Source organism: Phoenix dactylifera, chromosome 12 (genome assembly GCF_009389715.1).
Source record: "Phoenix dactylifera cultivar Barhee BC4 chromosome 12, palm_55x_up_171113_PBpolish2nd_filt_p, whole genome shotgun sequence".
In the NCBI taxonomy this organism is placed as follows: domain Eukaryota; kingdom Viridiplantae; phylum Streptophyta; class Magnoliopsida; order Arecales; family Arecaceae; genus Phoenix; species Phoenix dactylifera.
Window position 1 is genome coordinate 6,693,221 of NC_052403.1, and position 14,172 is coordinate 6,707,392.

The 14,172-nt window shown below is 41.1% G+C and overlaps 2 protein-coding genes across 2 annotated transcripts; one reads left to right on the plus strand and one right to left on the minus strand.

The window, feature by feature from the left end:
* The first annotated feature begins 4,572 nt into the window (after positions 1–4,572).
* Positions 4,573–7,616, plus strand: LOC103696725 (heat shock cognate 70 kDa protein 2-like). Its single transcript, XM_008778434.4, has 2 exons — positions 4,573–4,927; positions 5,658–7,616. The coding sequence occupies exons 1-2, from the start codon at positions 4,717–4,719 to the stop codon at positions 7,394–7,396; spliced, it is 1,950 nt and encodes a 649-aa protein (XP_008776656.1). The 5' UTR covers positions 4,573–4,716; the 3' UTR covers positions 7,397–7,616.
* A 2,026-nt stretch (positions 7,617–9,642) lies between these two features.
* On the minus strand, positions 9,643–12,505 carry LOC103696732. The gene has a single exon (XM_008778445.4). It carries the CDS (start codon positions 11,493–11,495, stop codon positions 9,954–9,956), a length of 1,542 nt encoding a protein of 513 aa, XP_008776667.2. The 5' UTR covers positions 11,496–12,505; the 3' UTR covers positions 9,643–9,953.
* Between the last annotated feature and the right edge of the window lie 1,667 nt (positions 12,506–14,172).

The following is a 14,172-nucleotide window of genomic DNA, read 5'->3' on the forward strand; positions in this document are numbered from 1 at the left end:
TACAAGTGATCCCTAGTTTATTTTTTTTAAAAAAATTATTATTAGTTCAATTCTTTATCCTTGTAGATTTTTGAGGCTTGAATGGACTTGTTTGATGTTTTTTTTTAAAGTTCTTATCACAAAAGGAAAAGACAGGATTTGGACTTTCTTTCTTCTAAAAACAGTCTTTAAATCTTCCGTTCTATAGACATTTTTTAGGTACGTTACAGAGAGGAAGATTGTAGCACATCCTTTTTATACCATGTTATAAGAGGAAGAAATAATAAAACTTCAATTCGTGGATAGAAAGTTTTAACTGCGAATGATGACAAATGAAGAAAATGGTTTGATGCAGGCGATGGAACCCCATGTAAGGTCAATGAAGTGGAGAATGAAATTCTAGCGTATGCTGTTAGCTTAGATGAAATAGAAAACACAGTGACAGGTATGGCACTGGTGGATGCCCATGGATTTGATGGCTTTCAATCCTTTTTTTTTCAGAAATATTTTGGCCTGTCATAAGAAATGATATGATCGACGTAGTCCAGGACCTTTCAAGGACAGCTAATATGCCTAAGATTGGGATGCAACCATCATTACTTTGATTCCAAAGAAAAGTAGTCCTTTGGGTGCCAAAGATTGCAGGGCAATTAGTATTTTGAGTCCAACCTATATGGTAATGGCTGAAGTCCTGGTTATTAGATTGAAACCTTTATTACACAAACTAATTTCTGGGAGCTAAGGAGCATTTGTTCAGAGTATTAACATATCAAACAATACTTGCTTGGCTCGAGGCTCCTAAATCAAAAGCTTTAATGGTAGTGAAAGTTGACATGAAAAGGACTCAATGACAGGATGGATATATTGGAATTATCTTTGGCAGGCACTGCACAAGCTTGGCTTCTCATGGATTTATTTCTCGGATCACTGGATGCATACATGAATGGTAACCCAACAAGTTGATTTGATTCTTTAATGGGACCTAGACAGGGGTGTCCCCTGTCACCATTTCTCTTTAATGACTCTTAATAAGACTGTAGGGGAATGGCAATTGAAGTTCATCAGACTATTCTAACTGGACCCAAGGTTTCCCATATTTTGTTTGTTGATGAGTGTTTGTTACCAGTAAAGTTCATCAAACTAGTAAGGAGGATTGCTTATGTTTTAAACAATTTATTCTAGATTACAGCTTCGGGTCAGCAAGTCAATTTGCAGAAATTCCATGTATTTTGAGGAAAATGGAGGAAGTAGGCACTTTCTCCAACTTTATAAGAAAATTAATTAATTATCTGAGATCTCTTTAGCTATTTCTATAGAATTAGACCGAGGAAAATAGAGAAAGTGAGGTACTTTCTCCAACTTTATTAAAAAATTAATTAATTACTAGAGATCTCTTTGGCTATTTTTATAGAATTGGGCCGAAGAAAATGGAGGAAGTGAGGCACTTTCTCCAACTTTATTAGAAAATTAATTAATTACTAGAGATCTCTTTGGTTATTTTTATAGAACTGGAATGAATATCTTGTAGGATTTATGGACCCAGCTATCCATTAAAGTATAGTTATGCATCAACCAAACTTCACCTAGCCAGAATTTTGTCCAAAAAAATATTTTTTCCATTAAAGTATAGTCATGCATCAACCAAACTTCACCTAGCCAGAATTTTATCCAAAAAAATATTTTTTCTTTCTTTCTGCAGTACAAATGCTAGAATCTGGACTAAGTCTGGATAGGCTCTTAGATAATATAAGATAGATGGGCTAACGAACTGGATTTTCATATAATTTTCTGCACAATCCTATAGAAATATCCAAATAGACTCTAAAAGTATTTTAAAATCCTGCATATTGTAGTCTACTATATCATAGGCTGTTCAATTTGACATCAGTAGTTGTAGAAGAATTACCACTGAAATGGGAGTTTGGTCTTGTCAAGAAAATCCATCCACCATCTCATGATCTTCTCACTCTAATTTCATATTTGAAAAGGTGCACAACAAACTAAATAGCCAGGAATGGAGAGTATGTAAAATGCCATGCTATACGGAGTAGATCGACTGTGTCGACCTAAGATCTAGAACAAACACTAAACAAAAAACAAAAAAAAGAAACTGGAAGAAAACTTGCTCTCTCTCACTCTTCACCAAAAGGACGACTCACACTCTCTCCTTCTCTCTCTTCTCACGCCACACTAAAGAAGACACCAAATGTCCTTTTAAATAAAGTACTATATGGATATGATGTTTGACTTATACTTAAATTTAAAAACCAATATTTACTAAAATATAAAACTTGATCTCCATTAAAAGCTAAGAATAACTATTATAGAAAGAATAACTAAGTAGAATAAAACTAGAAATAGAATCATAACGTCATTAAAACTAATGACCAACTAAACATAAATCCTAATAAAATTAAAACTTGGCAATGAATCTCAACGAAGTATTGTCCTTCGCTAGTAGAGCTGCAATGCTATAGTCTTTGCTATATTGCATTCTTATCTCCATGTCATCTTATTGCGTTGTACCCTTGAGGATTTTGGACAAATTGGAATTAAGATACAAATCATTTTTATTGGGCAATTATGGGGATAAGAGGAAACTTCAACTTATAGCATGGGACAGCATAACTGCAACCCTAAGGAGAACGGTGGTTTGGGCTTCTTTTCGATTAGAGCCAGGAGGCCAGCATTTTGCGATAAAGCTGCAGCCATTAGCCTCAGGAGCTGTCAAATATGCTAACTGAGTTGGAAGAATACCGTCCTCCATGTAAGCTTTTGTAGATACACCAACATTAGCTAACCAATCAGCTAATTGGTTACCCTCTCGAAAAAAATATGTAGCTTTCGATGCCTATAGAGACCAATTAAACTGCCATTGAACTGTGGTAAGTGAATCTTCCTCAACCCACACCTTAGAGGCTTCATAGATGTAGACCGATCCACTCGGTCCTTCACATGCTGCTTTTTGTTTGGTGCAGAGACATCACTTAAAGACTTGGAAGCAACGTGAATCAGCTTACCCGATTAGTCTCTGATGATAAAACCAGCATCTGCAATGGAATTCCATTGACCCATCAAAGTTGACCTTTAAGACCCCTAAGGTCGGGGATGGCTAAACAACCAACTAGAAGACAGTAGGAGGTTAGCCAAACCATTTCTGCAAGTTGAGTCACTTATACATCGATCCCCCTTGCACTTGTAAAGTCTCCAGACGATTAGCCTTAATTTGTTTGGAATTTGTCGTCTATCAAGTTATCTCATTTGCAATTGTTTCATATAATCAATTACATCATCAAAAGGCTTAAATCTTAAGAAAACAAGAAATAGATTACAAGTTGCACGAAGGAAAAGAAATAAGGCAATATTTATTTTTCACCCCTCCCTTATGAAAAGAGTTGTTTAGTCCAAGAGCTATTCAAATTGTGGTTTGGGAGGAATCTAATTTTTCTTCAAAGTCTGTTTTATTTTCTTGCCAGAAACAGAAAGTACTTTACTTAAACCCAAATATGCAGTGAATGGTTAGCTGGCTTGTTCCACATTTTTCACAATCAGTGATTTAATTTTAAGTCCACACATGTCATGTTGATAATTTGCCCGCTCAAACTTGGTTATTGTTATATATGATAATTTCTTTAGCTTTTAGCTCACTTGGTTTATATAAGAAAACTCCAGGGACTTGGATTCAAAAAGTATTGCTTCATGTAGAAATGCGGCAAACATTTACAACTTTTAATTTATAAACTTTTTGTCAAATTTCTAATTATAATTCAATCCTATAGTTAAAATATATTACCATATTTTTTTTCATAAATATTCTTCTAAACATTCAATTTACATGAATATTCTTTTACAATTTATATTTATTTATGTAACTCATAAAATACTATTTTTACACAAATGCCCATAATATAACGGTTCTTCTAACACCGTTAATAACAATCATATTTATTTTAATTAAAAATAAAATAAAACTTTGAAATTACTTTTTATCTTTCATTGCGATCGCCTTATAAATATTTTTTTTTGCACATCTATCCATTCTAGATATTTTAGTTATTTTAATTTGAAACCGTTAATTTTTAACCATATTAGATGGTGTAGGTATATATGCAAAAATAAGGATAAAAATGGGATAAAATAACAAAACAAGTGTTTGAGGAAGATATATATGTAAATATAAATTAGAAAGGATATTTATAAAAAAATAATATTTACAAGAATATTTATGAAAAAAAATAGGGCCGGTGCTGTTTAGTGGAACCAGGTTTGTCCTCCAGGCCGGTCGGCCCGGCCCAACTGAACCCAACACAAAAAAATCAGAAGCGGTGGGGCCAGGTACGGGCCGGATTCCGTCATCGGTGGAATACGGTAAGGCGGCAGGCGCGAGGAGACCCACGCTCGCCCCCGGGTTTTTCACAAGACACGAAGCAAAAGACGGTTCCAGAATTCGCCAGACTTCGCGAGAACCATTCCACGCCTTCCGAGCGCGGGTGGCCCCTCTCCCACCGTCGATCCACAACCAACCCGACGGCCACGATTCCCCCATTCGAACCTTCCGGAAATACGAGCCATCCAATAAAAGCGAGCCCTTACACCTCCTCCCCAACTCATACTGAACCGAATTCCTACTCTTCTCCGCAGAAGTCTCCGTTCCACTGTGGTTTTTTTGATCTCTTTTCCTGTTCTCTTTGCTCTGTTCTCTTCTTCTCTTCGATTAGCTCTGAGAGATCGTGATTCATGGCGAAAGGCGAGGGTCCGGCGATCGGGATCGATCTCGGGACGACCTACTCGTGCGTCGGGGTGTGGCAGCACGATCGGGTGGAGATCATCGCCAATGACCAAGGAAACCGCACCACCCCATCTTATGTCGCCTTCACAGACACCGAGCGGCTCATCGGCGACGCTGCCAAGAACCAGGTTGCCATGAACCCCACCAACACCGTCTTCGGTGAGCTCTCTTCTCTATGTTTGGGTAGTCATAGCGTTAATAGTTCTATTTGTTGTTATGAAGTTAATTTTTAATTCCATAAGTTTGAATTAATTGCTCATTTACTGTTGATATTCGGAAATTTTTCATTTTTTTTTTCGGGCCGTTGTATTTTTTTTTTTTTTTTTTGCATGATTCATGGGTCCGTTTGGGAAATAATTTGGGATTTGCGTAGTTTTTGTGATGTTTATTATTTAGAGGCGTCTTTTTTTTTTTCCGTGGATGTTAGATATGATTGTGAACAGAAAATTCTGTGTTTGTTCTAGTTTTGTGCATCCGGATCGGACCAAATAATGCATAAATTTTTCGTTGTGAAAAATTCAATATATATAATGAGATTTTTAAATGAAAAGAGAGAGCGTGTACTTTAGTCCGAGTGATCTGCTTTATATCAAATAACCCGTGTTGTTTGTAAGGTTATGTACTTTGAAAGCTATTGCAGGTAGTCTAGTTTTGGAATATATAGTTATCAATGAGAAATTAAAAGAAGGCTAGAATTTTAAATCCGATCAACTTTAAAACCTTGTTTCTTAACTTTAACTTATCATGATTTATTAAGAATTTTGTCTACTTGTAATGATTTGTGTTTATTTTATCTTTGTGAAGTACCTTACATCTTCTTTTTTTTTTTTTTTGCAATTTTTTTTCTGATAATTTTTTTTCTGTTTGTGCTTATCTTCTTCTACAACAGATGCGAAGCGGTTGATTGGTAGACGTTTCAGCGATCCCTCTGTCCAGAGTGACATGAAGCTATGGCCGTTCAAGGTCATCGCAGGCCCTGGTGACAAGCCCATGATCGTGGTGCAGTACAAGGGCGAGGAGAAGCAGTTTTCTGCAGAGGAGATTTCATCCATGGTGCTCATGAAGATGAAGGAGATCGCCGAAGCCTACCTTGGTTCTACTATTAAGAACGCAGTGGTGACAGTCCCTGCCTACTTCAATGACTCCCAGCGCCAGGCCACCAAGGATGCCGGAGTCATTTCTGGCCTCAATGTCATGCGAATTATCAACGAGCCTACCGCCGCTGCCATCGCCTATGGTCTCGACAAGAAGGCCAGCAGCTCTGGCGAGAAGAATGTTCTCATCTTCGACCTCGGCGGTGGCACCTTCGATGTCTCTATTCTCACCATTGAAGAGGGTATCTTCGAGGTGAAGGCTACCGCTGGTGACACCCACCTTGGCGGCGAGGACTTCGACAACCGGATGGTCAACCACTTCGTTCAGGAGTTCAAGAGGAAGCACAAGAAGGACATCAGTGGCAACCCAAGGGCCCTGAGGAGACTGAGGACAGCCTGCGAGCGGGCCAAGAGGACCCTCTCTTCCACCGCCCAGACCACTATCGAGATCGATTCCCTGTACGAGGGCATCGATTTCTACTCCACCATCACCCGTGCCAGATTCGAGGAGCTCAATATGGACCTGTTCAGGAAGTGCATGGAGCCGGTGGAGAAGTGCCTGAGAGATGCTAAGATGGACAAGAGCGGCATCCACGACGTTGTCCTGGTTGGTGGGTCGACCAGGATTCCCAAGGTGCAGCAGCTTCTTCAGGACTTCTTTAATGGGAAGGAGCTCTGCAAGAGCATCAACCCCGATGAGGCCGTTGCCTATGGTGCTGCTGTCCAAGCTGCCATCTTGAGCGGCGAGGGCAATGAGAAGGTCCAGGACTTGCTGCTGCTGGATGTCACCCCTCTCTCCCTAGGTCTGGAGACGGCTGGGGGGGTCATGACCGTCTTGATTCCGAGGAACACCACCATCCCAACCAAGAAGGAGCAGGTCTTCTCCACCTACTCCGACAACCAGCCCGGAGTCTTGATTCAAGTCTACGAGGGCGAGAGAACCAGGACCAGGGACAACAACCTCCTTGGAAAATTTGAGCTATCCGGCATTCCTCCTGCTCCAAGAGGCGTGCCTCAGATCAATGTGTGCTTCGATATAGACGCGAATGGCATCTTGAATGTGACTGCTGAGGATAAGACCACCGGGCAAAAGAACAAGATCACCATCACCAACGACAAGGGCAGGCTGAGCAAGGAAGAGATCGAGAAGATGGTCCAAGAGGCCGAGAAGTACAAGGCTGAAGACGAGGAGCACAAGAAGAAGATTGAGGCCAAGAATGCCTTGGAGAACTATGCCTACAACATGAGGAATACCATCAAGGATGAGAAGATTGCTGCCAAGTTGCCGCCGGCCGACAAGAAGAAGATTGAGGATGCCATCGAGCAGGCCATCAATTGGCTGGACGGCAACCAGCTAGCTGAGGCCGATGAGTTTGAGGACAAAATGAAGGAGCTGGAGAGCATCTGCAACCCGATCATTGCCAAGATGTATCAGGGTGCAGGCGCTGGAATGGACGCCGGGATGGATGAGGATGCTCCGGCTGCCGGCGGCAGCAGCAGCGGTGCAGGGCCAAAAATTGAGGAAGTTGATTAAGGTGTTTGCTGTCGTTGTAGTCATGGTGTCTCTTGCAGTTCTCACCCGAACTCGTTCCCACCCCCCACCTTCTCAGTTTGAGCTCTGTATTTTTTCCTCTTTGTTTAAGCTCTCTTTCTTTCTTTTTTTTCTTTAACTTTTGGGTGGCTGCAGCGACCATTGCATCTATAATATTATCTTTGTCTTTAATGCGTGCAGTTAAATATTATTGACCCTAAAACCGAAGATGATTTTTATCTCGAAATATTCGAGAATTTTTTTTTATTAATTGATGGAAGGAAATTGAAACTGTGATGGTATGTGGCAAGGGGTAGAGGCTGCAGGTTCAGCTCGTAACGAAGGAGAAAAGGCAAGATACGAGAATGCCCGGAAATGAATCTAAGTTGTGGACCATGGATTAATGTATGTTTACAATGTCACTGCCATGGTGTATAAAGTTTCTTATCGAAGATAATTTACGTGTATACCAGGTCGGAAGATGGTTCTTTCGGCTTCGAGTCTCGAGCAATTTGGGAAGAACTTGCAGAATGGTCTAATGCAAAATAAGATGCCTATTGTGCGAAGATGAGGCACAGAGGAAATTGAAGTTCAATGCGTCTCGGTTGAAGGTCTGTCAAAATAATTTAGAACCGCGTACCAGAAGACTTCAAAGAGGAATTTTCCTCTTTCTTCTACTCAATTGCAAAGATCTGTTCGTCAGGATACAATGATATTATAATGCGTACAATCGGGATAAACGGCAGCCGATGGCAATATTTGCAGATTATGAAATTCAGGACTCTTGTATTTAGTGTGACAATTTACATACATTTGCATAGGATATCGAGACAAATCTTAGCATATCCTTTTAAAACTCAATCTCCACGATATCTTTCTTTAATATTTTTAAAATACCGTTTCGTGGTTGGATTTGGTGTTTTGGATTTGGACCATACCTGAGTCAGCAAATTTTGGATGAGGAGTCTTCGTTTAGAACCCTAAATATCTTCGCCTACAATTATTCTACTCTAAATTGTGAAAATTGTCAAAGCAATTTCGAGACCTTAGTCTTTCCACGAATATAAATCTAGCTGCAAACAGAGACTAAGCTAGTCTCTCATTGCAAGATTAACACAGCGTAAGATCTCTAGGACCAGCACTTATCTAATTGTGATCGTCCAGAACTGACAATCTATGATATCGTGTATCCTGTAGTACTTTGTGTCCAGAAATGGGGGAAAGAAAAAAAAAAGAGAAACCAATATAATCAATTTCACTTATTAACACCATAAAAACAAAGATCGATGGTTATCCTAGATAGTCACCAGAAGCTATCAGCGAAGAAAAGTTACAAAAATAGTTAAGAAATAGCTAAAAACCAGCAACATTAATTAAAAAAAATTCATCACACAACCCATACGTGGGACAAGCACATGCATATGGACATAAAAACTAAAGAAAGAAATGGAACAATCCAAATATATCTACCATTGAGCAATGAACACAAATTCCATATTTAGAGGGCACTTAGTAAAACCACACAAGCAAAGACCTCATGGGTCAATCAACATTATCCGTGACCGTCCAGCCGAGTGACTTTAAGCAGAGCAGTTTGGATGCGCTCAGAAATTAAAAAAGGACAGTGTGCAGAAAAATCGTTTCTGCCATTCCAAGCACCAATTCACATAAAATGTCTAATTGCAGGTCAAGAGGGCAACACACCCTGTGCGCACCATGAAGAGAAAACCAATACATTCATTGAATCAAAGACTACACCAAATGAACTAAGTATATAAGTATGTAAGCAGAACACAAGTATATAAGTTGATTGGCAAAGAAGCTACAAACACAAAATGAACAGGAGAAGTTGTTGACATTGAGGGGCGCCGGCAGAAACCTTTGATATTAAAATACATCATCAGATGGAATCAAAAGTTACAGTGTTACACCATTATTAGATGCATCCAAATATCCTGAAGGCCTTTAGATATACTAAGTAACGGGTTCACTTTAACTAGCCACACATTTTTTTATCACCGGTCTTCTTTAAACTGACACAAGCATAAATATCCATTAGAAAAACGAATAAGGGATTTCACTGGATAATCGTACTTTGAGAATGCATACAAGGACGCAGAGGCATCCCCCTACCACATACAGAGCAGAAGCCTGATAGATTTTTACTGGAAGTTTACGAAATTCCAAGCAAATGTGTCATTGAACCACAAATCTGGTTTATAGCTATGCCAACAAAACAATCAACCAGATGACAGAAGAAAATTTTGATTTAACTAGATTCATCATGTCAAATATTTCAACATGAACCATAAAGACATTCTCAAAAGTATTTCAACATGAACTGCAGAGTATGGCCTCAAAGCTCAACATTTTGTTGGGACCTTCAAGCATGCAGCTCGGTAGAAATATCCAAAAAACATGAAAGAACACCAAATTGCAAAAGAGAGTTAAATATGGTAAGGATGCGCTTCCATTGCACAGATATCCTTTTATGCTACAGAGTTAGTAAACAACAGAAACTGGCCAAAGGAACAACCCATCACATATTATTCCCACTTATTCAGGTCAACATAAGATTATTGGCACCAAGGTGAGGAGGGCGCATGCACACACGCACTTCATGTTCTTCTGGCCCAACACGGTGTTTAGGAACCATTATTTCTAGCACGGCACCAGTCTCATCATAGTAGGCTTCCAACTTAGCATCTTCAGGGATTCGGGTGGCAAGCGGTATCTCTCTTATGAATTCCCCTGGCAGGCAGTGCTCGGGAGATGGATCGGTCAGCTTGAATGTTCTATCATGCCTCTTTATATATGGCATCCGGGCGGTACTGACACAAAGTATCTTCACTATCCCATGAGTAAGACTGTTCCTCCAAGAAACCTTCACACTCTGTTGATCAACAAAGGGCAAGCTAACCGTTATCAAGTAACCTTGCTCATCCTCATAAATTGTCTTCGCAGCAGTCACCGGCCCATAGGCATTCCTCATTACACCACTAAACTCATTCAGCCACGATGGCTCGACCGGGTGCATGTCCATATCTTGGGCTTTTTCTGAAAAAGAGTTCATAGGCAAGCCGCAATCCTCATCTATCCTATGGGGGAAGAGATCCTTCCTGCGTTTGCTGCATTCCGGAGAAAGGTCCATCCCATCACCATTGGAATGATTCGACTGCGACAACAAGTTCAAACCTGATCCATTAAGCAATTTCTTTGGGTGGGGATGCAAAGTGCTCTTCCAAGGAGGAGAAGGCCTTTCAAGCTCAAATTCAGTGTTAGGAAGATTCCTCCATGTCTCAAAATCACTGGCTTCCAACGGGATAGAGAAATTAAGCTCCCTACCAGTGAGCTCCATCCACTTCTTGCGGTCCTCCTCGGCGACCACCGCCAAGTTGGGTGACCTCACCACCTCAATACCATGCACACACTGAGGGTTCGACAGCCCACGGTACTGCTTGCGCTGCATCCGGTGGGACCGGACAAAGCCCTTGTCAACGCCGAATGGGAATTGGGGTTCACCAAGGCGGGAGTGCCCATTCATGTAGCTCCTCAGCTGCATCTTGCCTAGTGCATTCTCCGGCCTCTCCTTGAAGACCCACATGTACATGTTCTCCATGTCATGCTGGACCAGGAACACATCAAGCCGAAGGTCAGACTTGTCAAAGCCCAAGAAACCATTCCCGTCCCTTGTTACCTTGGCCTTGGATTTCTCAGAGAGCGCCGGCTTGAAATAGAAGTTGAAGAAGAACCATGCGCCCCAGATGCTGTCGCCTCTCTTGGCGCACTTGCGGGCGGCGCTGACCTTGGGGAGGTGCAGGATAGCCTCAGTATCATACACCTGAGAGCCGAGGCCGACGTCCAAGATGTCGCAGGGGTCAGGGTTCCAAGATTGCTGGGGAGGGGAGCGCTCGGCAGAGAGAGGGAGGTTGATGTCGGGCGGGCCGGAGAGGACCATCTGCGGGCGCTGGATCATCAGCTCGCGGTCGGTGAAGTCCTCATGGGAGGAAAACAAGGCCGGGCCGCCGGATGGGTCCATGGAAAGGAGAGTGGACGGGTGGTGGTTCTCCATGGACAAAGTGGTGAGGAGATCTTCCCCCATGGCTCTTTCTCTGCTATCTCTTTGTGCTCTCTAACAGCCTCCTCCTCCTCCTCTTCCTTAGATGCTATCTGTCTGGTGGGTTTCGAATTCCTCCGCATTCAATGAACGCATCCCATAGAAAACACTCACAGATCCATTCCATAAATCCCACTACACGAAATCCTATCAACCAAACGATACCCAATACCCCCAAACCCAACAAATCTTCGCCAGAAGAAGCAAAACGGAATTTTTATGAGAGAAAAAAGGCTAGCCCTGGAGATTTCTCAGAAGCCCTTTAACAAACTCTTAGGATTAGAAATGAACTGATCAGATGACAAGAAAGATCAAACCTTGCTCGATCTGCAGCGAAGGAATTCCCAAATCCTCCAATAAGCGTAGAGACGAGCCCCCGTTAATTTCTTGGAAACCCTTTCCAGGCCTTAATCTAACAAACTAAGTAGATAACTATAAAAGATGAGATCTATCTCGGTCTACCACTATGGAATCCCAGAACCCCCAACAACGAGAAAGAAAATCCCTAAAATCATGATATTCTTGCAAATCCTTCGCGAGCCTTAAACCAGCAATCCCACAAAACAAAAAAGACGGAAGATCTTTATCATCCTACGACCACAAAGTCCCCAGAATCCTCCGAAATCGGGAGGAAAACACCGAATCGGGGAGATCAAACCCGACTATCCATATAAAGATCAAAAGGTGCAGAAAAAAAAAAAGCGAAAGGAAATCGAAAACCTAACCCTGAAAAACAGATTGCATCATGATTACCTCTTGGATTCCATAGGAGACTGCTAGAACTCGAATTCCTTCCCCATTCGAGGTTTTCATCGGAGTTAACACCCCCCCCGAGATCGAGAGAGCGAAGTGGCGAAGTGAGAAGAAAGAAGGGGAGAACGTTAACGTCTCTGTTTAAAGAACCAGGCCAACCTCGCCGTTAAGTGACGGTGACCAAGTTTAACTCTCTTCCATCATATGGCGAAACGGCGAAAGGGTTGGGTCCGTTACCCGGGGGGCGGAGTGTTTGGGTCAAAAAAGAGGCTCGTCAAAGTGGCTGTCGGTGAGCTCATATCTCGCTTTTAAATGATGAAAGCACCCTATCAACTCTCCCTCCCCTCTTATCATAGTAGTTGTTGGCGACGGACCTTGACGAAAAGAAGTGGTTGTTGGCGATGGACTTGACAAAAAAAATTATGTTTGTGATCTTTTTGCTGAAAATTAGAATAACCTAACCCGCGGACGGTAGGATAGCTTTACTGATTCGGAAAAAAATTATATCCTACACTAGATGCACCGCTGAGATAGAATGAGAAGAGCGATAATTTGAGATAAGTTGCATGATAAATGAAATCCACAGAAACGAAAAATCGCCGACATGGTGCATCAAACGTAACCTAGAGTAGGATATAATTTTAATTGATAGAAGGCATTCAATGGAGATAATGACTAGTTAGCTGTCACTAATTGATAAAATACAATAAGATGCTAAATTGAGGGTGGCATATGCTAGATTTCTTATTTGATAAGTTGTGGAAAGAGCCATGTTGCATAGAGTCTAGGATAGCGTGTATTATGGGTTGCGTCTCTATTACTATAGCTTAACAAGGCAACTTTATCCATCCTTGGTTGATGAAAGACCACTATGCATTGCAGTAAAGTAATCCTAATTTGCCAACAGTATTCCCAATACAATGGGCTTAATTTTATGATTAGGCTATAGAGGTGTGGTTAGTATTAAAATGATGACTCAAAAGGAAAAAAAAAGGTTAATTCCCATGTATCCACTGCCACTTGCAAATCCTTGCATTAATGGATGAGTAGAAGTGGCCAAGCAACTGACCTGTGAGGTATTTATGAAATGCTTTGCATCACACATGTAGAAGGTGGAGGTAACTACTTCATCCCCTTATATAAGTTCACAAAAGGAAGAAGGAAATATCTTGAATGGGGAGCATTAAGTTAAAAATGGGGGAGCGCAAAGGTAGTATTACTCTTTTCAAATATAACACATAGGAAAAAAAAAGAAAAGAAAAAAAAAAGAAGCTTGGCACAAGTAATTTGGGTTAGGGGTACAACAAAGTTTATGAGACAATCAAAGCAAGGCAGCTCTTCCGTCTTGACTTCGCCAACCAAGCTTATTTAACGTGTTGCATGCTATGGAATCTTAGACTAGCTACAAAATATCACTATCCTCGAGACCATTTGCACTATAAAACCAATCTAAGCAATCTTATATAACAAGAACTCAAGCCGTTTAGTATTAGCAACCACTAGTTTTCCACTCTCTTAGCCAAGATTCTCCTATTGATCAACATTCATGGCCCATGACGTGTTCCCCAACCAGCTTGTGGATAACTACTGAAATAATAGAGACAACTTTAATTTACACCAAAAAAGTAGAGACAATATTTTGTAGGTTAATGATCATAAAAAATGAAGTAGACTAATGACATTAGACACTTGTCGTTCGGGCAGTGGCACACATCGTGCTTTGAAGATCTCCAAGCAAGAAAGTTCAATGCGCACTCCACATTAGCAATCAGCCACGACTCAATGACTAGGGTTTCCACCAAAAAAAATATACCAATAATTGTAGTTATTTTAAACCCGAGCAAAAGTACAATAGGCCGGAGTAAAAGTGCATACTTACCACCCTAAAATATTACTCCAAAGAGGGGTG